The 27,520-nt window shown below is 39.7% G+C and overlaps 1 protein-coding gene across 8 annotated transcripts in view; it reads right to left on the bottom strand.

The window, feature by feature from the left end:
• The window catches only part of Tulp4 (TUB like protein 4), a 224,590-nt gene that overhangs the window by 59,220 nt on the left and 137,850 nt on the right, over nt 1-27,520 (bottom strand). For all 8 annotated transcript variants that reach the window (XM_021251970.2, XM_021251971.2, XM_004874558.3 and 5 more), the window contains 3 exons: nt 15,341-15,521; nt 12,850-12,984; nt 5,109-5,275 (listed from right to left, as the gene is read on the bottom strand). In XM_021251970.2, the coding sequence (XP_021107629.2) occupies nt 5,109-5,275; nt 12,850-12,984; nt 15,341-15,521 (483 nt within the window). The remainder of the gene's footprint in view (nt 1-5,108; nt 5,276-12,849; nt 12,985-15,340; nt 15,522-27,520) is intronic.

The raw sequence follows: 27,520 nt of genomic DNA on the forward strand, positions 1-27,520 counted from the left end.
GCTCTTTCTGCAATCTCTCCCTGTATACATTTTCTCCAGGCTGACCTCCCTGTTGCCCTCAAACCCACACTTTCCACTTGCTCTTGCTCTGTACTGCATGTTTGCTTCCTTATTTCTTTTTGTCCCAAAGCTTTATAATTTGCTTATAAACATGGCCGTATGTCTTCATTATAAATTACCATACTCTCTCCTCTCTCCCCTCAAACTTCAAACAGTTTACATAGTTTATAGTTTAGATAGTTTGTGTTGCTTCAACTTCTTAAACCACTTTGTTGCTAATTCTTTATCTGTTGAAGATGTAGCTCCAACATCTAGAGTAACGCTTGACACAGCTTAGTAAAGATTGACTGAACAAATCTTTGACAACGTGACTTCCATCACTATTATTCTACTGAGACTACTGCTTGATCTTGACACCTCTAAATCCAATTTTCTCATGGCTGTACTTAACTGTCATCCTCTAGGTTGACACAGTTCCTTTCTTTTTTTTTTTTTTGGTATCAGGGATTGAACTTGGGTCCTTGTGCTTGCGTAGCAGGTGGCAAAACCACTGAACTAAATCCCCGGCCCCCTTTAATGATTTCTTTATCACATTCCTCTCTGTGTCCTCCTCCCTTCTGTTGATTACTAAATGATATCCAAGTTCTATGCTTGGCCTTTTCCTCATTTGCCATTTCCCCCTATTCATTCCCTTGGTGTTTAATCCAAGTGTATTTCTCCAACCACAGCCTCCCTGCAGATGACTCCAAACCTCTGTCTTCACTCCAGTCTCTTGGATGACTTTCAGCCCCACATGCCCAACTATATTCTAATTACCTCCACCCAGACATTTAGCTGGAATTATAACCGAAATTGTCTGCCTTCACTGGTACTAACACCTTCCTCCTCCTATGTGACAAGAGACCAAGTCTTTGACATTGATCTGCTTCCTGTCTCTGCCACTCCAGTCTCACTGTTCTACTTTTCCCTCCTCTTTCTGTCTGGCTGGGATTATGGCACACAGCTGTCTGATTAGTCTTCCTAAAGCCCCTCTCTCCCTCCCTCCCTGTCTGTCTCCACCTCCCACCCCTGCATAACCTCAAAGACCAAATGAAGTTGTAACATCTTGGCCAATGCTACTGTCACAATGTATCCTTCCACCACCTGTAATCCCAGAATTTGTGAAGCTGAAGCAGGAGGATCACCATGAGTTCGAGGTCAGCTTGGGCTACATAGTGCAACCCTGTCTCAAAAGCAACAACCAAAAACAAAAAGTATCCTTCCAAACTGAAATCTAGTCACCACTGTGGTAGCACTAAGAGGCAGGGCATTTTGGAAAGAGACTAAGTCATGAGGGCTCTGCTCCTCTGTGTCTATCCCTTACTCCATGTGAGAACACAGCAACAAGAAGCCACCTATAGGTCAGAGAGAGTGAGCCTTCACTGGAGGCTGATGCTGCTGCTGTCTTGAGCCTGGACATCCCAGCTTCAGAATTGTGAGAGATAAATTTCTATTATTTATAAATTACCCAGTAAAAGAAACTTTGCTATAGCAGCCTGAATGGACTAAGAGAGCAGGCATTGAAGATGTGACACATCTGGACCTAAAGAATTTTTGTAGTCTTTATTTCCTTATTGATGCTTTTTGTATAACCTATGCTATATTCAAACTGTATTCTATTTCTAAAATTAATTATTAGCTTAAAAAAAGAAATCATGTTATGATTACCAGTAACTAAAGAAAGCAAGAGATAATACAGATAGCAAGAAAATCAATTTATCTGATCCCTGGGAATCACTAAACTCACTAAGCAAGGCACAGCAATAAGATGTGATTCATTCAACAGCTGCTTCCTGACATTCTACCATGAGCCAGGCACGGTTCTATAAACCTGAAGTAGAATATGGAGGATAGGATACATGAGGTTGCTTCACTCAGACTCCTTACCTTCCAGTGAGATGAAACAATTAAGCAAATAACAAAAGAATTTCAGATTCTGATAAATACTAAGACAGAAATAGTATAATAAAACAGAGCACAGCTGTGAGAGAGTAGAGTATCACAGAAAGGGAGAGCACGTTAGGGAGAGTCTTTCCTCAGAGGTGAGGCCTGAGTTAGGACCTGATGGGTAAAGATGAGCTGGACTGGAGAAGGGCCAGTAAAGCAGATTCTGCACAGACAAACAGCCAAGAGAAGGATGGAGGACAGCATATTCAAGCCACAGCAAGGCAGGCAGAATAACTAGTACATGGTAATACAAAGGAAGATGCACTAGATGAAACTGGGGAAGGTAGGACAGAGAGTGATGCAAGATCTGGTGAGGGTTTGTGGGAGGAAACTTCCAAGGAATTTTAAGCAGGACTATTGGGCTAAAGAGAAGCCCTGCAATAGGGTGCAACAGGTGTGATGGTAGTAGGTTCTAGAATAGTATCTGTTCCAGATGAAAATACTTACAACCTTTGCTGAGTACACAGGTGTCCAAAAAGTACTAAATGTGTATTTCCTTAATTCATGCTACACTGAAATTGCTCTATGACCAGCAGAAACATTCAGATAAAGATGCAGCCTCAGTACTTTGCATGTGGGTTGTGTGCTTGTTCAAGTAGCTTTTTCATTCAATGATACCTTAATTTACTGAACACCTATTATTATGTGTAAGGCACCACAGATAGGACTCTGCTTTCAATTACCTTGAAAGAGACCCTTAAGAAATAATGACAAGTTTGATGAACATCATCAAAACTGATAGGGGGCAATGGGGTCAGTATAACCCAACAGTCTGCCCTCTGCAGCAGTGATACATCTGCTCAGACAGAAGCACAAAAGTATCTGGGATAACAGAGGAGAAGAGTGAGGAATGTCAGGGTCAGAGGGGGATGGAGTGGTAAGAACTAATTCTAGAGAGTATAATAGCTAGTTAGTGGAGGTCTCTTTAAGGTTCAAGAGACTCTAGACTTTACAATCAGTGCAGTAAGAGGCTACTGATCTGACTCATGATTTTATAGACTCTATCAAGTGAAGAACGGTTTAGAAGAGAAAGGTATGGACTTAACACTGCATGTGAAAGGATGGTAGCTTGAACTAGGATACTAGCTAATATACAAAAAAGGATGCAGATACTAAAATATTAAGGAAGCAAAAATATCCACTGGGATTCATGAACAGGGGAGTGGGCAAGACAGGAGAATCTGGCTGGCTTGGTTTCTGGCTGGAGGAGCTGAGGGGTGATGGAGCTGAGAGTAACCTATCTGGGAGGTGGAGTATCCTGAGGACTGAACATGTTGGAGTGCTTATGAGATGGGTGTGTGAAATAAGGAGTTGGGTCTTTACAGTTCTCTTTCCTAGGCTCCAAACCTTTATAGAGATAGTACTTAAAGCTGAAGTACTTAAACCTGAAATTGCCTGAGAACTGCTCAGTGACATAAGAGGGACCAGGCAGAGATAGAAAAATACCCATAAAAACCAAGTCTTAGTAAAAACTCCTTTCCTCCAAGTTGTAACAGTTGGCATACAGTTCTACTGTAAAATTTAAAGCATTTATGTGATTATTTTTCTGTGTTCCTTAACTGGCTTCCAATGCCCTATGAGGCATGGAGTGTGTCTTCCTTGTTCAGTTCCTAAATATTACAACTTAAAAATCAGTGCCACCCAGATAGTAGCCTTTCAAAATGTTTGCTACATATTTGAACAATCATGCTTATTTGCCCAAAAGATATTACACTGTCAAAGATATATTTAAATTCTATGACTCAGCAACAACAATAAAAAATAACTTATTAAAAATGGACAAATGACTTGAACAGACATTTCTCTATAGATATACAAATGGCCAGTAAAAACATGCAAAGATGGGCTAGGGATTTAGCACAGTGGTTTCACCACCTGCTGCGCAAGCACAAGGACCTGAGTTCGATCCCCGGTACCAAAAAACAAAATAAAACAAAACAAACAAACAAACAAACAAACATGAAAAGATGCTCAGTACACTAATCATCAGGGAAATGAAAATCAGAACCATGAGTTATCACCTCACACTCAATAAGATGGCTACTATTAACAAGTGTTGGCAAGGACACAGAAAAACTGGAATTCTTGTACAATGTTGGCAGGAATGTACAATGATATAGCCACTGTGGAAAACAGTATGGCAGGTCATCAAAAAAAAATTTAAGATAGAATTATCATGTGATCCAGAATTCTACTTCTGGGTACATATCCAAAGTATATCTAAAAGAAGACTCTCAACAGCCATGTTTAGAGCAGCATTATTCACAATAACCAAAAGCTGGAAGCAACCCAAATGTCTATAGATACATGAAGGAGTAAACAAATTGTTCTGTATTCACACAAGGAGTATTACTCAACCTTAAAAAGGAAGGAATTCTGGCATATGCTACAACATCAATAAACTGTGAGGATATTACACTAAGTGAAATAAGCCAGTCTATATGCTTACATGACTTGTTTAAGTCAAACTCACAGAAAGAGTGTAAAAAATGCTGGTTGCTGTGGACTGGGGAGGGGAAACCTAATATTTGAGTCTGAGATCTAAGACAACTGTAGGCGATCTAAAGATTTACTCATTTCTCTGTGTTATTTCCCATTATCATACAGGAAGTATATATGTTATTAAACATGTTTTTCTCTTGTTAATCTGTCTTTTGTTAAAAGGAGTCCCAGCTAAGAACTCGTAACAATTAGTTTTTCTTCCTTACAAGTACATAAAGATTTAGTGTTCACTTTTTTTTTTTTTGGTACTGGGGATCAAACTCGGGTCCTTGTGCTTTCCAGACAGGTGGCATAACCACTGAGCTAAATCCCTGGCCCCAAGTGTTCACTTTTGAAAGTGTCTGATTTCTTCTATAGAATGCTGATCAATACCAGCTCACTTTGCTGATTCACTATCCCCTTAAATGACTGTGATATGAAATATTCTGGTTAAAAAGCAAAACTTGTTTCCTTCCCTATTTCTCTTGGTTTATATACCACAATTCAATTTAAATAAAAAAATAAGAATAAACAACAAATAAAATTTGTCAAAGATAATTACAATGAGTATAATCAACTCATGAGTATTTACCAGAACCAGGGGCACACCAACATAGCAGAGTTCTTAAAAATGTACTTACTTGCACAAGTGTGTCCAGTGTGAAGATGTGCTCCCCTCGAACATTGTAGAACTTCACCATGGCACTCTTCAGAAGGGGTCCATTGGGGAGCTCAGTGAGCTGGGTCTGCCGCTCCATCCCAGCAACTGCCAGTAAGTCTCCCTGTGTGCACCACTGGGCCACCACCTCTGAAACCACAAAGAAGAACAATAAGCACAGGACACAGCCCTCTCTCTACTGCCACTCAAACATACCACTGCGTGTCTTCAGAAATTCCAAGCATGGAGACACTCAGCAAATACAACAGTGGCTCTTCCCTGCTCTTTCATGAAGATAACAATGACCCATTTCTTTGAAGACAATACAGACTCTATTAAAAACAGGTGTTTTGGGCTGGGGATTTAGCTCAGTGGCACTGCACCTGCCACGCAAGCTCAAGGTCCTGAGTTCGATCCCTGGTACCGCAAAAAACAAAAACAAAAACAAAACCCAGGTGTTTTATTATATGAATGGATAATGCAGTTCGTTGGAAACATAACTAAATGAGATAGAAACCCAAGCATAAGAAAATTGGCCTGTTAAAGTTGGGTGCTGTGGTGTACACCTGTAATCCCAGCTACTTGGGTGGCTAAGGCAGGAGGATTGCAAATTTGAGGCTAGCTTGGGCAACACAGTGAGATGCCATGGAAGAATGAAGAGTAAGACGACAGGGAAAGGAAGAGGGGGGATGGGAGAAAGTTAAATACCAATCTGCAGCACTGGCATTTCCATAATGAGATTTCAGAGCTTTTTTTTTTGCAGAACTGGGGATTGAACTCAGTACCTTGCGCTTGCCAGGCAGGTGCCACTGAGCCACTGCTACTGAGCTAAATCCCTGGCTGCACAACATTTTAAAAAGCAAGTTGGATAATAACGTCGTATCATGTTGTTTCAGTGCTTTCACGTTGTATCAGTGCTTTCCCACTGCTATGTCCTCCATTCTCAGAGAGGACTGAGTTTAAAAATGTTCAAAGTAAAAAGTCAAAAGGAAAGCCCAAATTTATTCATCTGGGCACCACTACACAGATAAAGTTAAGATACAGGACATATATACATATGAAGGCCTTAAGTTTAATTTGATACTTGATGATGTTATAAAGACTTGGAAAAGAAGATAATATACTCCTATTAGGTGTAGGTAATATTTCTCAAAGAAATATTCACAGTGGAGATGCAATGCTCACCTACAAGCCACTAACTGCTGCTAATAGTTTGTCTTACCCCAATGTTATCACTCAGTTTTTACTGGTTAAAAAAAAAAAGTAAAAGTATTAAGATTCATGGCAATTTTCTTCCTTAGGATCCTAAAGCCACAATCTGTCTTACACCAAGATCTCTAAAATCTAGATCCAAGCAGTCCAGTTTCCAGAGGCTGGTTTGAATTTGAAAAAGATATTCTGCTATGACCAGCACCTATTTTTAGCCCAGCACATAGCGAGGGCTAGAATTCATCAGCTCTTATGCTCTTTCTGATCACAAATGACCATAATGCCCCCTCTACTTCATGTATGGAAATGATTCTAATACTAATTTCAGTGCATTCTGAAGTCACTGATATTTTTCCACCTCCCCTCAAATGTGGAGAGAGTTCCCTGAGGCAAGATGGTCCCCAGTTCAGGGCTTTCTCAGCCTTTCTCAGCCATATCAGAAAAACGAGAGAGGGCTGAATTGAAGCAGTTATACACAAATGTAGAATTAAAAACCTCTATGAAATTGTGAAAAACCTCCATATGAAATTGTGAAAGCATCAACAAAAGGGCTTTTTCATATGAATGAAGTTAAATAAAAATCAGAAAATTAAAAAAATAAATTAAAAAATCAAGTCAATGTTCTGGTGAATAAGATTTTTAAGATGAAGGAAAGAGAAGCTGGAGGATTTATGCATATACTAATACGTGCTCTGGCATATTCAATGCCAGATCTAGTCTAGAGAAAAGCCTGGTCATGATCATAAAACTGAAATGATCTTCTCTGGATGGAAGTGTTGAGTATACAAGGAAACCAAAAGAAGAAGCAATGACTAAAGCAGTTAAAATGATAACAAAGAAGACAGTCTGTAAGTTCCTAGATAGGAAGTGTTGCTGTGATGTGACAGAGATCATGACATATGATATCTTTAGTGCTTCATTCTCAAGCACTAATTCTCAGATCTCCTCGTTTGACTTGCCTTGTTTAGTGCAAGTGAATAACTATAATAATTATAACTATCATTTTTTGGTCAGTACTGAAGATTGAAACTCAGGCCCTTCCTATGTATATATGTCCTTCACACTGAGCTTCATGCCTATACTCCTCTTTCCTTTTGAGAGAGTCTTGATAAGACCCCTGCTTCAGCCTTCTACAGGGCTGGGATTACAGGCATGTGCCACCACATCCAACTCCTTTACTTTGAGATAGGGTCTCACTAGTTGCTCAGGCTGGGCTCAAACTTGTGATCTTCATACCTCAGCCTCACAGAGTACTGTGGTTACATTGTGTGCCACCATGCCTGGCTTATACTATTCTTTTATTTGTTTTCTCAAAAAGATTCTTTGAATTTTGTCACAAAGTGGTTCTGAAAAATAAAAAAATAAAAAATAAAAAATAGGCTCTTTTCCTGCAACACTGGCCTGGACACATGCCCAACATGCACAGGTGCTATATGGTACAGGTGACAGTGAATCCAAACATGAGCAAGCAAACCCTCTGGGGCTTCTCTAATGCAACAGGTAAGTCATACTGAGTCAGCTGTCATCCACAAAGGCAAGTTACTCTTTTAGAAAGAATAGGTTACACATGAATACCATGATCTTCGTTCTACTAATTACAGAACTAGCAGCACCAAGGGATGAGCAATGGATGTGGGTTCCTCTGTCACTCAGTACTGACCATTCTTGGTCCACAAGGTAGGTACCCCAGAGAATGGGTTGTGTGGCATAAAGCCCTGACAAGAGGAACTCAGGAGCAGGATGAAGAAAGAATAATTTAGAATTGTCCAGTCTCAAGCAAGGGTAATGAGTACTCTACAGGGACTTAAATTCTTATGGTTGGGGTTTAAAAATAGTCATAAATTGGTGGGAATATCAAAGTAAAAGCAAATAGTCATTCAATTTATAAACCAGCCTAGATGTGATAAGAAGTTTTTTGTAAACGATGTCTGTCTTACTAAAAAAAAAAAAAATCCCTAATATTTCTGTTCATGGTTTCTGAAATAACTTCGCTTAAATCCCTAAAGATTTTATTCAGGGATACAACCTAGAAGGTACAAACAAATGCTTTATTTAGTAGCTTTTCTGTCACTCTCCTGAAGTTCCTTGCATGGATTATCTCTGTTCTGGTTTAGATCTAAAATATCCCCCTTAAATCTCATATGTTCAGAGGTAGGACTTTTGGAAAGTAATTGGATCACGAGGTTCTATACTCATCACTGTTGAGTTCCTAGCTGAATGTGCTGTAAGAAGATGAAGCCTAGCTGGAGGAGGTGGGCCACTGGGGTATACCTCTTCTTTTGGCTCTTTCATTCATGATCTGCTTCCTGGCTGCCACAGGTCGCAACTTTCCTCTACCTGGGCTTTCTATCATGCCATTTCTGCCTTGGAACCATGTGACCATGGACAGAACCGTCTAAAATTGTGAGCCAAATAACCTCTATTCCTTTAAGTCACAGGTATCAGGTATTTTTTTCCCCAGTGATGGGAAAGCTGAACAATACCATCTCTAATGCTCCACACAGTGGGATCTGGGAGTTTCAAAGCATTCTAGGTAGTCCAGGTGGTTCATCCTCTGGAAGCACCTATTTTTTCTCAATGACTCTAGGTGTAGTTTTTTGTGGGTTTTTGGAGAAAGGGACTCACTGCATACTTCAGGCTGGGCTTGAACTTGTGATCCTCCTGGCTCAGCCTCCCGAGTGCTGGGATTATAGGTGTGCACATCATGCCTGGCTTGGGTGTGGGTATTTTGGTATCTTAAACATTTTACAAAGAAAATCAGCAAAGAAAATTTACATTAGCCAGATAGTCTTATGGATCATTTTGGTAAAAGCCCAGAGGATCAAATTTTCATTATGTAGTCAGAAATAGAAAAGTTGGGTTTTTAATGTTAACAAGAAGCTCCTTTTTGTGGTACTAGTGCTAAGTAAAAAACAGGTGGCCAAGTTTTCACAGGAAAAAGAGTGGTGTTCTTTTTTTTTTTAAGAGTGGTGTTCTTATCAAACACCACATTGATTATAGCTATGGGGTGGGAATCTGAAGTTAAACCAGTCCTCTGTCTTTTAGATTTCCACTGTAATAAATCAACCTTTTATTAGTCATTAAATATACATGCTTGTGTGTATGCATGTATGCGCATACACACGTGCATGCGGAGCAAGACAGAGAGGAAAGAGAAATAATTAGCAAAGTGTGTGATGATAAAATGCTTTAACAGTGCTTTTAGTAATCCGGTCAGGATTGAAAAAGAGGGTACCCATTCCATGAGGACAAATCTGCATCAAGGAGTCATTAAATCACTGGCTGAAATGACCTCACCTCAAAAATTCTCTCTTGAAAACCAGGTGTGGCAGTACATATCCTAGGACTTGGAAGGCTGAGGCAAGCAGATTACAAATTCAAAGCCAGCCTGGATTATATAGAGAGACTCTGGCTTCAACAACAATCAAGCCAAACCAAACTAAAACACACAGACACACAGTCACAAACACAGACACAGACAGACAGACACACACACACCTCTTGATTTTCTCAGCGTTGGTAAAATGAATAAAAACAGAAACTGCAAAACAAAGAAACAAAGCTTGGATGTTTGGGTGCCTTCATTTCAGGGCACGTGTGGGACAAAATGAGAGGCAGGTGACTCTACCACTGAGAGATGTGCTGGCTCGGTCAGAGAATCTGACCTTATGAAGAAATTATTTTTCCTCAAGAAAGAATATAAAAGTCACAAGAAAGGATAAAACCCCTAATGCCATAAACTAACTCACTACTGCTTTTTGTTTTTCTTTTTTTGGTACCAGGGATAAAACTCAGGACCTTGTGCTTGTGAGGCACCACTGAGCTAAATCCCTGCCCCTTTCACTACTGCTTTTATGATGAGCAGAAGTCCCCAAGGCTAAGTTACTCAGCAGCCTTTTTCCTTAGGCACAACTTCCTCATCAACAGCTACAAAACAAAATCAAAACTGCTCTTCAGAGCTGTCCCTGCCCAATAGGATCTGCAGTGAAAACCAAGGGGGACAGGCGGCACAGAAGGTATCTGGTCATGGGGAGAAGGAGTGAGCTAAAATTCTAAGTTGTGTATGACATAAATTAAAATGTTGATGGTAAAAGGCATTATGGGTTATCTCTTCCCCTGGAAAAGTTATTTGAGACAGTAACAGAGAAAGACCAAAGTGATCAGAGACCCTTTGGGTCTTCCTCATGAGACAACTAACCAGCCCATCTATAATAGGATAGATGACTAGGGCCATCTTTGATAGCATTTCTGCTTCTCTATTCCTAGAATTTACTAATATAGCCTGTAAGAGAATGGATATAAAATAAATTTCAAAAACAAAAGTTACTGCTCTAGGGCCAGGGATTTAGCTCAGTGGTTTCGCTGCCTGCTGGGCAAGCACAAGGACCCGAGTTCAATCCCAGGTACCAAAAAAAAAAAGTTACTGCTCTTCAGACCACATGTAAGACTGAGGTTTTCAAATATTCTGATACAAAGAAACAAAGAGAAAGTGCCTGCATAAGGCACCTATTAGATGGGACCAGTTCACTTAATCTAATTTTCTGAAATTAGGAAGACACAGTACAAAAGCATCTGATCTATTTTTTCTTTTTTTTTGGTACTCGGGATGGAACTTAGGACCTTGTGCTTTCCAAGCAGGCAGCAGCACCACTGAGCTAAATCCCCGACCCTAAAAGCATCTAATTTCTAGTTAGGCAATAACTAGCATGCTAAATTTGGTTGAATGTTAGAGTACAATTCAAGTTTTAAAAACTTCACATTTGGAAGGGCTACTTGGGTTACCTCTCCAGTGTGTTCCTGTTTGCATACCACACATCTGGTAGGAATGTGCTAGAAATATTGTTCCAATGCAATGTGATCTGAGAGAGTACAAAATTATATACTTGAGATAGAATAAAAGTTAGGGCATGGTGGTGCATGCTTGTAATCCTAGCACTCTGAGAGGCTGAGGCAGGAGGATCAAGGTTTTCAGACCAGTCTGAGCTACACGGTGAGAACTTGTCTTTAAAAAAAAAAAAATCACCTTGTAAAGAAAAAAAGACAATTCGATCCCCGGTACCAAAAAAAAAAAAAAAAATTCAGGATTCTAAACCTAGAGGGAACCGGTTCTCAAGAAATTGGCAAACTTGGGCCAGGGATTTAGCTCAGTGGTTTTGCCTCCTGCTACACAAGCGCAAAGACCCGAGTTCGATAACTGGGACCAAAAAAAGAAATTAGCAAACTTATTAAAACTTCATTTTTTGGGAAAAACAGAACTTAGATTACTAAATATGTGGAGGGACTTACGGTGATCATATATATTTTTTAGCTCCATGAAAGACAGACCACACAGAAAATAATTTACAGAAAAGCATAGGAATTTCATTATCAGTTCCGAAACACTTACTCAGCTCCTAATGCTGCCTGTCTGTGGTGTAAAGGACTTCTACATAGTTTCAGTCCCATGGGAGTTTACAGGCTAAATAATTCCTTACAAGTCCAGTTCTGAAACTGCAGAATGGAATACTCAAGAGGGAATATAATTTGCTTCTAAAAATTATAGTTTTAAAATAGAATTAATAAGTGCTGGGAGGTGTAGACTGATACAATAGAGTCCTGTCAACCAAAAATTACATACATAGACCTGGTTCTTTGTGTCACTGCAATTCCTGAAGAATTCAGACAAGCAGCCGCAGCACAAGGCAGTGATTCTTCAGACTGATGGGCAGTGTCACAATTAGTGGAGAGAAGGTCCTAGTTTTTATCTCCCACCTCCCCATTCATATTACGGTAGGTCCTTTTAACACTAAAGACCAACAGCAGCCCAGCAATTAAATTTTAAAATCTTTGTAAATTGCACCACTTAAACCTGAAGAGACAGACTGTTTATTCCAAATAACTCATCAGGGTCACAGTGTCAGTAGTATTCTCGAATTGCAAAACTGAAAACACTCCCCATGGCTGTGTCCCTTGGTTTTCTCTTGCAATAACAACATTACACAACATCCACCTGGAAGATGTCAGCATTTGACTGCTGGCCTTTGCAACCATGCCCTGGTTTGGCAATTGTGGAATCTCTGCAGGTCTTTCAAGGTAACTTTACTGCATGATGACCAGTTCCTTAATAAGCCTGCCAGATTCTTATAATTACAGAGGCTTCTGTGTAAATGATGATTTGCATGCCATCTGCTGCCTGAGAACAGCAGGTGCTACCATCCATGTACTATGCAGACACAGTGTATGCCAGATGCAAACACACCGTGTACCTGAGTGGATCTTTCTTGTCAGAGTGAAGAAAGGAGGGGATGAAGATGAACACTGAGAGTTAAAAATCCCTGTCCAAGATAAGACTAGGTATAGATTTTTCAGATAAGCAGGGGAGCTAAGGAAGTAATCTTCATTAACAAACTCCATTAAACCCAAAAAGGTCACCGCACAGGACAAGAATCAGTAAGTATTGGGTGTTTGACACCAGCTCAGAAAGCAAACGTGCACAGGGCTGATCCGTGGGGCTGGAGCATGGCAGCACTTTGTACCTTTCAGCCCTGAGCGGATGACAGTGGGAGACAGGTCATCGTAGTTGTTCATTAAGCTGATGTCTCCGGAGGTGAAGCTGACGGTGAGCAGAGGCTTGATGTTCTGTATTGGGATGGGATACGCTGCAGGACCATCTGTGGAAACACAAGCCCAGAGTAAAAAGCTGGCAACAAGCACAAAACCCAATCCAGGTCCCCAAGGCTGCACTTTTGCATGATGCTTTAAAAACTGCCTGATAACGTAGAGCCCATTCAGGAGTGGGTTGTAATCAAATGAAGTAAGCACTGTACCACCTGGGAGTCACACAGGCCACTAGTGGGGCACTAACACAGACCTCTAGAATAAGAAGGACACCCAATATATATCCCTAGAGGCAACTGTATGGTGGTGAGAATAGTATGATAAGTTTACTAACTTGTATGTTAATGTGTCGAGTTTCTAATGATGTATAAACACAAATTATTTTAAGGTCATACAACACACAAGGATGGTAGGAGGAGGGATAAAAATGTCTTAATTCTGGTCCAACACACAGAGAAAAGTTGTTTTCAATACTAAATGCTCTTTCACTGAATGTTACAGGCAATAAGCAGCATAGCAGCCACCACCAGTTCCTTCTTAAGTTTTTACCATAAAAGACCAGATTTGGGGAGAAGAATGAAATTGGGTGCATCCCATGAAGCACTCTGCTACCTCCACAATGCATGGCCAATGTAAAAAGACAATCCCACTTCCTAAGGAGTATTCATGCACAATAGGCTGTGGATTGGCTCTTCCATTTGTTGTTTGAGAAAGTATAAGTCCTGCTACACACCTGGTGAGTCAAGGCTCTTTCAGAAGGCTCCTGTAAGTGTTGCAGCCATGCTCAGCTCATCTCCAGAAGCAACCTAGGGTAGTCTACCTGACACTTAGGAAAATCCCAATCTCACTCTTGCTTCACACTAAGACAATGCATTGCACCTTCCTTTTTGCTCAAATTCTCTAGGCCACCAAGAATACCACACAACTGAAAGGTGAGTACCAGTTATCATCTAAAGCACTCTACTAATTCTGAGAAGGGCAACTAGTTACAGAAGCATTAGGACTGATTGCTGTCTTTGATCAACTTTAGATTTGCTCTGTAAACTCAGTTTCTACACTTTGTTTCTCCTGGTAATAATACAAAAATGAGTAAATCTGGATTCAATTTACTACAGAGGAGTTCTGTTTTAAAAGTATGCTGGGTCTATGTTATAAAGATATTGACTTTATTACTCTGAGGATGTAGAAATATGACCAACACTTCATTCAAGGCTGTTGCCCAATAAGGAAAGGGATGGTTACCTCCTAAATTGATTTATGGATGCTAGAAACTCTCTCTACTGCCAATCGTAATTTTTTTCTTGTGGTAACCATACCTTTGTCCATACACATGCACATATATGTGCATATCATTGGAAAGAACAATATATCATCTCTGTCTGTGACAAGAGAAAAAAAAAACAAGTACAAGTGAAAACAGACACTGATGGTGGTAGGGGAGCAACCCTGAACCAGCTTTTCATAGAATGATATGTCCCATAACAACAATAAAAGCCAGAAACTGTCCAGTGTATGCCGTTCAACTCAGGGGCATGCAGCCATAGAAGCATGGCTGTGCTGGCCAAGGACAGAAACCTACAATGATGTGATCACTTAATCTAGGAGCCTTTCTCTTCTACAATATCACGATACATTTTTCTAAAACACAAAACTGAAGAGGTGGGAGCAAGAGAAGGAATACTGGTGAAGGGCCAAAGCAAAGCCCTAACAAAGGCTAGCATGCTATCAATGGCTTCCCTCTGTGTCATTTTTTTGGTCTCTAACTCATTTGAGAGATAAAACACACTACTGGGAGTGAAGAAGGGTGGTGTTTGAATGATCCCCATCAACATTATCTAAGACCATAATGAAGCTTATAGAGGGGCCACAGATCTTTCTAATCTGAAAAGGGGAAGAACTTCTGCCTGAGTCAAGAGGACTGACAAGGACATGGAATACCAGTCCCAGGTGCTAGTCTTTGGTGGGCAGAAGTAATCTCTTTCTTATGCAACTAAAACTATAGGCTTTAATACCATTAAGGACTTGGCTACAGCATATATTAAGTTATATTAGTAGCACAGATTTTTTTCATCTTCAGCTCTCTTTATTCTTGCTAAGCAGCTAAGCCCCACAATACCTCAGGGACACAGGAAGAGCTGTATCTCATTTTATATCTAGGAAAACCTAAGCCCATGAAGCACAATCAGCTCCACCAGTGACGTGGAGGAAAAGCATAGCAGAGAAGAAAGAGTCACATAAAGAAGAGAGATTAAGACATCTTGACTTCCATTGCAGTACCAAAACTCTTCTGGAGTAAGTGTATATGAGGACCCTCACCCTTCCTTCTCTAAATTGCCTCATTCTTCAATGTTCTTATGTTCCCTTCTTTTAAATGACAAGGAAAGTGAGGGAGCAGAGAGCTGGTGGTACCTTGGGGAGGGGAATAGTCATCGGAGTCTGTGTCACTCTCGCTGCTGTCTTCCACCAGGAAGATAGGGTAGTTCCAGGACATGCTGAGGATTCCGTCGAACTGGTGCAAGAGGACATGGGCCAGCATCCTGCCGTGGCAGTCCATAACAATCACCTGACCGTCAGCCGTGCCAAACAGCACCTGCAACCAAGGACCAAGACCCTTGACTGAGTGAGAGGAGTGCTATAGTTTCTGGCAAGCCTCACTTGCCTCAATTTGTTTTAGGAGGACAAATATACTTAGAACTAAAAAAACAAAAATTAAAAAAACATTAAAAGTAACTGAGAGGTGACACAAAACGTTAAGCAGTAGAAACTTAGCCATCAGTGCAAAAATTTTAGACTTATGTATGAATTTTAAACTTCTAACATTGATAGGCAACTAACAACATAAAGAATATATTATGTTCTATGGATATTTCCAAATTGTGCCCACAAAATCTGCTTCATTTTTGTGGGTTTTAAAAATTTTTTGGTTGGAGAGGGGTTAAAAAAAGACAATATTCTTTTACTTTTCTGAAAAATGATACAGCAGAGATTTGTTGTGGCAATTTTCTCAAATCTAGAAGAGAATGTTTTATTTGACAAAGAGAAAACATATTTGGTAATGTAAGCATGCTATCTAACCATATTTGGAAAACAAGATGTTCCTGGAGTAGTTTTATTTCTAATGTTTACTGAAAATCCTAATGGCATTAATGAGTGAATAATTATTTTAATGATGTATGAATGAGATTAATACATTCACCAAATGTTTGCTTTGTGCTAATGCATGATGCTAAAGGCTACTTCATTAACTCTCAAAATACCAGGTACTAGTATTACAGGAATGAGCCTCTGATGGGTCTGATGCTTCAGTGTGCTAAAGGCAATTGTGGGAACTTATTTGCACTACCTGATCTTGGAATACACTCAGGTACATGGTGGGGTGGTGCAGGCAGGTACACTCACAGAGCCAGAAAGGCTTCAGGATAGAAGACTGCATGGGTCAGGTCCTCTCCCTGAGGACAGCATGGGGCACCTCACAACTGCTGGACGGATCATTTGAAATGAGTGTGCTACGAGCTGGATGTTCAGATACAAACTTGGGACCCAAAGAAACAGGACCTGCACTGTCTTCTTTGTTTGACAGTTGATGAAGTTTCTTGCATCTATATAAAAAATTCTGTATTTTTGTGTCTAATGGAATTTGTCTATCCATCAACATCTCACTGTGGTAACCATACAAATAATTTTCTCCATTTTAGAGACACAACTTAGAAGTGGTCAAGTGAGCTAAAAAAGCCCCAAAGTAGTCAAGCCAGCGCTGTCTGACTAGAAAAGTTAGACTAGGTTTTTGTCCTTGTTTCATTTTGCTCTTGAGATTTTGATGTTAAGCTCCTTGGAGGTAGACTATGCATACCTGAATCCCTGGCATCTGACTGAACTTTTGAGTACACATGGGCGCTCACCGAATATTTGCAAAATGAATGAATTAAAATAATGATAAAAGACAATTTTAGAACATAAATGCTGAATGGCTGAGCTAGATAAATTGCAAGACTAGATACATTTGACTTAACTAGTAAAAACTCATGGAATTTATAGCGCTGTTTTAGAATAAACCACTCATCGAATACTTCTTTATATATGATCTCTATTTTAGTGAATGAACAATTTAAAAATATTAAAACAGAGGGGGCATGGTGGTGTATGCCTGTAATCCTAGCACTCTGGGAGGCAAAGGCAGGATGATCGAAAGCCAAAACCTAGCCTGGCAATTTAGGAAGATCCTGTCTCAAAAGTAAAAAACAAAAAACAAAAACCAACCAAACAACACCCCCTTCAAAATTAAGTCCAAAAACAAGAGGGCTGGGATATGGCTCAGTGCAAAAGCCTTGGGTTCAGTCCCTCGGACCAAAAATATAAAATAAAATAAAATTTAATTTACCCAGAGGTGGTGATGAATTCATTAATATATGCTACTTAAAGGAAAAATAGATAAAACTACTTAGGAACACAATGAAATTCATTTTAGAAAAAGTTGAAATTGTGCTGTTAACAGAAAAAAATAAGTATCTGATGACAAGGCTAAAAGCTCTCATACAACACAGGCACAGGGATGGGGACTTAGGAGTGTGGCTCAGACCTGCTGAATTCAGTCCTTGAAGAGGCAGGTGTTTAATGTGCTTGGTGAACAGTTTCAAGCAGTGAATATGTCTTATTATACCTTTAACTGAGATGTACAATTTACACATTTCAAGAGAAAGAGGAGTGGGAATTCCAACGTAATGCTATGGGTGATGTGCAGGGAGCAGGCTTTTCTTCTCTTCCTTTCATACTCTTACTCATTTGTTCACATGTTTTCTGGAAGTAGCTAGGTATCTTCATGTCAGGTGAAGAAGTTATAAGACTTTATGTAACTCATTGGTATGACAGCAAACACTAAGTTCTCCCTAGTGTGTGGGTTTTCCTATCACCCTAGAATCTTCCCATCAGTACCTTTATTACTGTTCTCCTATCTTTACCATGTGACTTTAAAATTTCTTTCTGATCCTCATGTTAGCCTATAAGCTTTGGAAGACACAGACTGCTATGGACTGAATATTTATGTCACACACACACATCCATGCACACACTGAATGTATTTGGAGGTGGGGCCTTTGGGAAGTGATTAGGATTCAAAGATGTCATGAGGGAGGGGGCCTCCATAATGGGATTAGTGCCCTTGTAAGAGGGAGAAAAACCTGAGCTTGCATGCTTTCCCTCTGTACTCCTAACCCTTCAGGAAAGGCCATGTGAGGGTAAAGGGAAAAGGAAACCACCTGCAAGCAGGAAAGGAAATTTCACCAGGAACTGAATTGTCAGCACCTTGGTCTTGAGCTTTTTAGTCTTCAGAATTATGAGAAACCACCATATGCTGTTGTTCATGGTATTCTGTTATAGTAGCCAAGCTAAAGCCTGAACCATGTGAGCATGGCACACCACTGTCTTCCTAGGACCTGTCATCATGTGTGAAGTCCACGGAAGTGTTTGTGATGGGAGGAAGGACATGCTTCTGCATAGAGTACACATATTTCCATTTTAGAGAACAAACAAGCCACACAGTAGAACAGACATATAATTCCTGAATAAAACACTGGGAATTTAATGAATTATCAGTGTTTAGTGTCATGCTAAACCAAAATAGGAGCAAAAAACCAGCCCCTAAGTCCCCCACCCTGAATCTACTCCAACTACAGGTCCCATGGGAAGACAATCCACTATTTTTCTTTTTTTTTTAGTTCTTTTATTGGTACATTTTAGGTATACAATTCGTTTACATTTATCATTGGGTGTTTGTACCTGTACATGATATATCTTGGTTCTTATTTTCTTTCCCCATTACCTGAGCACCCTTCACCCCCTCCACCCTTCCCTATTTACATAGATTTCATTTCCTTTTTTTCTCATAGTTCTTCCTTTCCCTCTTTTCCTTTCCCCTTCCCCTCCCTTCACTCCTTCGTCTTTGGACCTTTTTTCCTATTTCAAATTATCAGTTATTCATTTTAACCCTTGTTTACACTATCAGTTTCTCACACTAGAGAAACTATTCGGTATTTACACGTGTCCTATTTATTTCACTTAAGAGTATGGCCTCGATATGCATCCATTTAGCTATAAATGACTCTTAGTTTTTCATTCTTTATGGCTGAGTAGTACTCCATTTTATAAAAAAACCACATTTTCTTTATCCAGTTTCCAGCTGATGGGCACTTGGGCTGCTTCCAAACTTTAGCTATTACAAACTGTGCCGCTGTGAACATGGTTGCAAATATATCACTGTGGTATGATTCTTCTAATTCTTTGGGGAAGATACCCAGAAGGGGAATAGGTGGGTCATATGGGAACTCTAGTCCTAGTTCTTTGAGGTATCTCCATACTGACTTCCACAGTGGTTGCACCAGTCTGCACTCCCACCAACAAAGAAGAAGGGTTCCTTTCTCTCCACAACCCCACCAGCATTTGTTATTGGTTGATTTCTTGATAGCAGCCATTCTTTCTGGGGTGAGGTGGAATCTCAGTGTTGTTTTCATCTGCATCTCTTGAATGATGAGTGACACTGAACATTTTTTCATATATTTGTTTGCTGTTTTTACTTCTTTGTCTGAGAAATGTCTGTTCATTTCAGATGCCCATTTTTGAAATGGGTCTTTGAATTTGGGGGGGGTGTGTTTTTTTCAATTCTTTATATATTCTAGATAGTAATCCTTTGTCTGAGGTACAGCTGCTAAAATTTTTTTCCCATATTGTATGTTGTCTTTTAGCTCTGTTGGTGGTTTCTTTTGCAATGCAGAAGCTTTTTAATAAGATGAGATCCCAGCTGCTGATTCTTTCTGCTAGTTCCCGTGCTGAGTCTTTTCCTGTAGTCTTTTCCTATGCCAATGTCTTCAAGAGTTCTACCTAACTTATCTTCCAGCAAGTTTAGTGTTTCTGTCTTAATATTTATATCTTTAATCCACTTCGATCTTAGTTTAGTGCATGGTGATAGGTATGAGTCTAGCTTTAATCTTTGGCAGGTTGAGATCCAGTTTTTCCAACACCATTTATTAAATAGGCTATCTTTCCTCCAACGATGGTGGTTGGCTCCTTTGTCAAAGATGAGGTGGCCGAGCATGTCTGGAGTTGTTTCTGCATCTTCTAATCTATTCCACTGATCCTCAGGTCTGTTCCTTTGCCAGTACCATGCTAATTTTATCACAGTAGCTTTGTAGTAGAGTTTCAAGTTGGGGATTGTGATACCCCCAGCCATGTCTCTGTTGCTTAGAATTGCTTTAGCTATTCTAGGTCTCTTAGGGTTCCAAATGAATTTTTGGATTGTTTTCTCTAGTTCTGTGAAGTATACTGTTGGAATTTCAATTGGCATTGCATTGAATCTATATAGTAGTTTTGGAAGTATGGCCATTTTCACTATATTGTTTCTTCCTACCCAGGAGCAAGGGATGTCTTTCCATTTTCTTGTATCCTCTTTGATCTCTTTTTTCAGAGTGCTGTAGTTTTCAGTGTAGAGGTCTTTTGCTTCCTTTGTTAGATTGATTCCTAGATATTTCATTTTTGGGGATGCTCTTGTAAACAGAATTGTTTCCCTAATTTCTCTCTCAGTGAGTCTGTTATTTGTGTACAAGAAGGCTACTGTGTTTTGAGTGTCGACCTTGTATCCAGCTACTCTACTGAATCTGTCAATTAGGTCTAGAAGACTTTTGACTGAGTTTTTTGGGTCTTCTATGTAAAGTATCATATCGTCAGCAAATAATAACAGTTTAACTTCTTCTTTTCCTATCTTTATTCCTTTTATTTCTTTCTCTTTTCTAATTGCTGTGGCCAATGTTTCCAGAACTATATTGAACAGGAGTGGTGATAGTGGGCATCCTTGTCTTGTTCCTGATTTTAGTGTGAAAGTTTTCAGTTTTTGATCATTTAGTATGATGTTGGCTGTTGGTTTTTCATAGATAGCCTTAATCAGGTTAAGATAAAGACCTTCTGTTCCAATTTTCTGTAGGGTTTTTATCATGAATGGGTGCTGGATTTTGTCGAATGCTTTTTCTGCATCTATTGAGATGATTGTATGGTTTTTGTCCTTGACTCTGTTAATATGGTGTATTACATTTATTGATTTATGAATGTTGAACCATCCTTGCATCCCTGGGATAAATCTGACTTGGTCAGGGTGTATGATCTTCTTGACGACCCTCTGTATTCTGTTTGCCAGTATCTTGTTGAGGATTTTTGCATCTGTGTTCATTAGGGAGTTTGGCCTGTAGTTCTCTTTTTGGGTTGGGTTTTTCCCTGGTTTTGGAATCAAAGTAACACTTGCTTCCAGGAATGAATTTGGAAGTACTGTTTCCCTTTCAATTTCCTTGATGAGTTTAAAGAGGAAGGGCATTAGTTCTTTTGTAAATGTCTTGTAAAATTCAGCAGTGAAGCCATCTGGACCTGGGCTTTTCTTTGTTGTAAATATTTTATTACATTTTCAATTTCACTCATTGTAATTGGGGTGTTTAGAATTTCTACATCTTCTTCATTTAACTTTGGCAATTCGTATGTATCTAGAAATCTGCCCATTTCTTCTGTGTTTTCCATTTTATTGGAGTAGAGGTTTTCGAAGTAGGTATTGATGATCCTCTGGATTTCTGTTGGATCTGTTGTGACTTCACCTTTTTCATTCTTAATTACATGTATTTGTGCCTTTTCTTTCCTTTTTTGGATAAGGTTGGCTAAATATTTATCGATTTTATTCTTTCAAAAAACCACCTCTTTGATTCACTGATTTTTTTGTATCATTCTTAGTCTCCACTGCATTGATTTCTGCTGGGATCTTTATAATTTCCTCTCTTGTATGAGCTTTGGATTCGTTATGCTCTTCTTTTTCTAGGAGCTTGAGGTTCTGCATTAGGTTATTTATCTGAGTTTTCTCTGTTTTCCTAATATAGGCATTCACTGCTATGAATTTCCTGCATAGAACTGCTTTCATTGTATCCCATAGATTCCTGTATGTTGTACTGGCATTTTCATTTACTTGTGGAAACTGTATAATTTCTTCTTTAATTACTTCTGTGACCCACTGGTTGTTCAAGAGGGTGTTATTCAGTTTCCATGTGTTTGTTGGGGTTTTGCGGTTTATGTTATTGATCTCCAATTGTATTGCACTGTGGTCTGATAATATACAGGGGGTAACTTCTATTCTTTTACATTTACTTAGGCATGTCCTATGAGCTAGCATGCGGTCTATTCTGGACAATGACCCATGTGCAGCCGAAAAGAATGTGTATTCCAATTTTGTGGGGTGGAACACTCTGTAAACATCTATTAAGTCCATTTGTTCAATAGCTTGGTTCAGTTCTAGAATTTCCTTGTTAGCTTTTTGTCTAGATGATCTGTCTACTTGTGATAGTGGGGTATTGAGGTCTCCCACTACAACTGTGTTAGTGTTTATTTGATTTTTCATGTCTATTAATATTTGTTTTGTATAGTTGGGGGCATTTGCATTTGGTGCATATATATTTAGGATTGTCATCTCCTCCTCTTGGAGACAATCCACTATTAAGACATGAGAAAAGGAGAAAAGAGCACTCACAGTCTTGCTGTCAGCTATGGAGGAAGCTACTCTGTATTAGAACAAGTATGTTAAACATAGCTATAGAACATTGATATGATATAAAGTCAGATTTTAAAAAGCTCCATTACATGTTCTTTTCATGCCTAATCACTTCCAATGAGATAAAGCTTATGTAAACAAAGGACTTTAAGACAACCAGACAGAAAGTCTCATTATAATGGATATACATATGGCAAAGGCATCAATTTCTGCTGCTTCCACTCCTAATCCTGGTCAAGTAGTAAGTGTGCTCAAGACAGGTGGTGCCAATGGCTCCTTTCCAGGTACAGCCTTCCTTTCAAGGCTTCTCCCTATCTTGCTATTCAGGGCAAGACCTTTTTCGAAGACCACGTTCATGCTCAGTCTCACAGACTCCATCCATAGTTAAGTCCTACCAAGCATCTCCCTGAACCCCTGACTCACCAATCCAACTGTCTACCTGCCATCTCCCCCAGCAAATGCTCAAAGCCTGTCCAGGTCAACATGAAACCCAGCAAAGACTGGCGTGTATTTTATTGCAATGTCCAGCATATTCTGTGTACATAACAGGTGCGTAGAGATCTCATGTGAGAGGGTTGGGGACCAAGCACACAGAATTAGTCACTCTAACCATGTCTGCCTCCTAGTAAACTAAGCTTCTTGAGAGCAGGTGCTTGAGTTTTCTTAGAAATGAAAGAATAACTCTTGCTTTTTTTTGCTTTTGCCCCCCTCTCCCCGCGGGCCAGTACTAGGAAATGGACCCAGGCCCTTTGTAACAAACTACACTCCCAGCCTTTTAAAAAATTTTTATCCTAAGACAGGGTGTTGCAATGTCCCTACATTGACCAGGAGGGACTCAAATTTGAGATCCTCCTACTTCAGTCTCCCACAGTGCTAGGATTATAGATGTGTACCTCCACACCTAGCTTCCTTTCCTCTTTAAACCAGAAATGCACGCTCCTATAAATCCTCCTATAAAACTGGCCACCAAAACATTGTCAATGATGGTTTACACACATTTCTGTCCTGTTTTCCTGTTTCCTCTGGTGGCTTGTAAGCTGCAAGGGAAGGTACAATGTTCCCTCTGTGATATATACACCCAAGACCACATAAGCTGGCAGAGACCTGTGGGTCAGACATACTAGTTCAGTTGCTATCTCTTTGTGTTTAATTGCCTTTCCAGCCATGAATATACTCTACAAGTTTTAAAAGCAATGCAATTATGATATCTATATATAATTTCTTCATTTCAATATAATCCATGTTAAGCTATTTTTAGATTCAATTATTTTTAAATAAACAATTATTATTATAAGTAAAAACATTTATTATCAATTGTTATCAGTTTAAAATGAACAAAGCCACAAACACAGAGGGAAGAGGAAGGGATCTTAAATCATTCCAAAGATTTTGCTTTGGAAGCAGTGATATCTCATCAATACCTTTAATTGTGGACATGAATCTCATCTAAATTCTTAAATGAAACCATACTGAGAAATTTCAACATCAAAAACACATACTTCTATAAACATTCACCACTTTTATTGTCAAGTGTAACTACTAGCACTGGAACTGGTTCCTGAAGGAGGTAGCTTTTTCCTGTTTGTTTTTCTTTCTTTTTTTTGAGACAGGTTCTCCCTATGTAGTTCAGGCTGGCCTTGAACTCCAGGTGATCCTCCTGCCTCAGCCTGTCCAAGTGCTGGGAGTATAGGCATGTGTAACCATGCCTGGCTGCTTTTCTGACTTAAAGCTGGGGTAACAGATAAAAACTGACAATAAATTCCTATTGGAAACCTCAGCACTACTGGTGGCAGACCCCTGAAACACTGCTAAGGACAGAGGACTGAAAGGACAGCCACAGTGTTCCTATTTTTCTGCAGAAAGAGAAAAGATGCTGCTAAAGTCAAGACCTTTCAGTTGTGCTTCAGAACATTGACTATCAGAAGTGCTTCAAGGCCAGGACTGAACTTTTTGCAACTAAAGAAAGTTATTGAAATCAAGGCATCTGTAAATCACAGAATTGCTCACTTGACAGACGATTTCCTATTTTACAAAAGAAACATGAAATGTCAGTTGACAGCTGACTGTAACAATCACTTCTAAATCTGTATCCTTGGGCTAAACCTGCAGTTCTGAAGTCATCTCATGTCTTCACTGTGGAAAGGACCACTTGTAAACTAACCCATGAAGATGAGAGACTATCCTGTTTAAAGATTTTCAGAGGAGATAGTCTATCTACCCCAGGCTTCAAATTTAACATGAAATGCCTATTAGAATATTTCCTCCCAAATCTTCAGGCTCTCATTCTTTTTCTTTTGGTACTGGGGATCCAACTCGGGACCTTGCTCTTGGGAGGCAGGTGCCGGAATCACTGAGGTAAATCCCCGGCCCTCTCATTCTTAAATTTATGCATATACTTCTAAAACATACCCAAATGAGGACTGTGGGGGAGGGGATGGGACACCAACAGAACTAATAAAAAATGTATTTAACTAAACTATTTCTAGAAGACTAGTTGGCTTGGGAGAGTAGAGGGGGCCTTTTCATCATGTAACCTTTGGGACATATAGTTTTATACCATGTGAAGCACTACTTATTAAAAATACATTAAAATATACTTTGAATGGGGAAGAAAGAGATCTTTTGGGATGCAGCTCTACACCAGGTCTTTGAAGTAAGGCACAAGTGCCCAGGGTAGCCACTTATTGAGAGGCACCAGGGGTGAACACGCACTTTTGAGTGAAAGATGCCCAGGGATACAGGAATCTACTTAGCCTATTTGGTGTGGACAGTTGAGCCTGTTGGGGAAGCATTGTTTCCCGTGCAAATGATACAGAATATGGGTCAGATGGCAGGCAGGCTCATCCTAAACTACCTAGTAATGTTGTTCATTCTGCCTCTTTGGGTGCTAGGCTTCTCTGTCAGCCACAACTATAATATATGGATTCTCAAATCCTTTCCTATTTTAAAATGCTACATATTCTTAAAAATATATGTATGTTTCAAAAATGATGAAAATAACTTATTCTTGTGGTTACTAATAAACTTCTTCAGAAAAGGGCTGAGAGGAAGGGACTTCTGGGGCTGCCTTGTCATGGAAGTTAGGATGCACAGTGAAGGGAGCAGAACCCATGGCATGTGACTGGTGCCAATAATAAACCAAGCCTAACATAAGTTAAAGCAGGAAGGAAAGATTTTAATCTTTTATTTTGTTCTTTATTTTTACTCTGGATTTCTCATATAAGAGAAACAATGTGATATTTAAGCTCTCAAGAATGATTTATGTTACTTAACATTACGGTCTCAAGGTACATCCATTTTCTTAAAAATGACTCAAGTTTATCCTTCTTTATGACAGAGTAGAGCCCCATTGTATGTAAATTCCACATATTCTTTATGCATTTATCTGTTGATGGACATATGGATCACTTCCAAGATTTAGCTATTATGAATTGTACGGTATAAACATGGGTGTGCATGTATCTCTATAATACGATGTCTTTAACTGTTTCAGGAAGACATCTAGAAAGGAAATAGCTGGGTCAAATGGAATTTCTAGTTTTAGTTTTGAGGAATCTCCATATTGATTTCCATAGTGGTTGTACTAGTTTACATTCACACCAACAGTGTAGAAGGGTTCCTTTCTCTCCATAGCTCTCCAGCATTTGCTATTTGATTTCCTCATGATGGCCATTCTTTCTGGGGTAGGCAAGCACAAATATGGCAGAATGGTAGTTGGTGAATTTAAGGAGGGCATAGTCTTTCAACTCTTCTGTATGTTTGAACATATTTATAATAGTAAACTGAGGGGGATTACTCCAAAATACCATCTCTAAACTATTCAATCAGGATTTGAAGGGGGAAATCTATGGATAGAATCCAATGAATTTCAAAAATTGTATGCAAACTGAGATATATAATTAACTATGACATGGGTATATGTATGCACTTCCTCAAGGAAATGACTCAGAATTTCAATCTTATACTCAAAGTAGCCTATAACCCACCCCCAAAATGGTATATAAACCACCACTCCAGAATGAAGAAAACAGAAAAACAGCTAGACTTAAAAACTCACTTGTGAAACAGAGACTATCTATACTGTATTTTGAGAAGTTGATAGGAAATATCCTAAAAGTCCCATTAAAATCTGAAATATCCCAGGGATTTAGCTCAGCGTTGCTGCCACCTGCCTCGCAAGCGCAAGGTCCGGAGTTCGATCGCCAGAACCAAAAGAAAAAAAACAAAACTGAAATATCTCAAGATGTGAAGGGCAGTCTTCTCTTTGAAACTGTTGTAACTCTACTTGGAGGGCTGGATATTCTTGAAGCAGGAGGAGAGAGGGGGTTATCCCTGCAGCTCTGCTTTGATGTGGGCTTTAGTTCTGATGGGGGCCCTGCTTGCCCAAATTCCCAGCCTAAGAATCAGGTTACTGGTTACACACATTGAACTGGCAATCTAAGCATACTCATACTCTTTTTGTTAATAATCTTCAAATCAAGAGAAAGATATGAAACTATGGCAAAGTTAGAGAAGAAATTTTATTTTTCCATGGTCAGCTGAAACAGGACTGCCTGTGTATACAACACATATCCGTATGCTAAATTTGCCCAAGGATTCTCATGTTTCCCTGTTTTGTAAGCCTTTTCTGAAAGGCAGTGGAGCACTCAGCTAGAGGTAAATCTTGCTGGGAAGTTAAAGCAGTAACCAAGACAGAGACTGGGCACTACAAGATCCCACCACTGCTACATGGGCTCTGTCCTTGCACGTACCTGCACCCTACAGAGCAAGCCTAGGCATGTCAGCGTGCCTCACTGCACCAAGGCTATGGCTAAGGCTAGGGCCCTGCTTTCTCCTCCAGCCTGTCTGCACTGCTTTAAACCTATGAATATGGCAGCAAAGCACTCTTTGTGGTGTATGAGGTAGCACTGTGGCTACCCTATACTCTGCTTCTTGCCACATTCCTGGCTCATGCTACACACCATCACTCAGACTTGGATTAGGGTCTGTCTGCCCCTCCATGTATGACGCACTGTGCACTGTCAAGC

The sequence above is a fragment of the Heterocephalus glaber genome, unplaced genomic scaffold (assembly GCF_053883595.1).
Source record: "Heterocephalus glaber isolate CG9 unplaced genomic scaffold, H.glaber_assembly_v1.0 deba00001523, whole genome shotgun sequence".
In the NCBI taxonomy this organism is placed as follows: Eukaryota; Metazoa; Chordata; class Mammalia; order Rodentia; family Bathyergidae; genus Heterocephalus; species Heterocephalus glaber.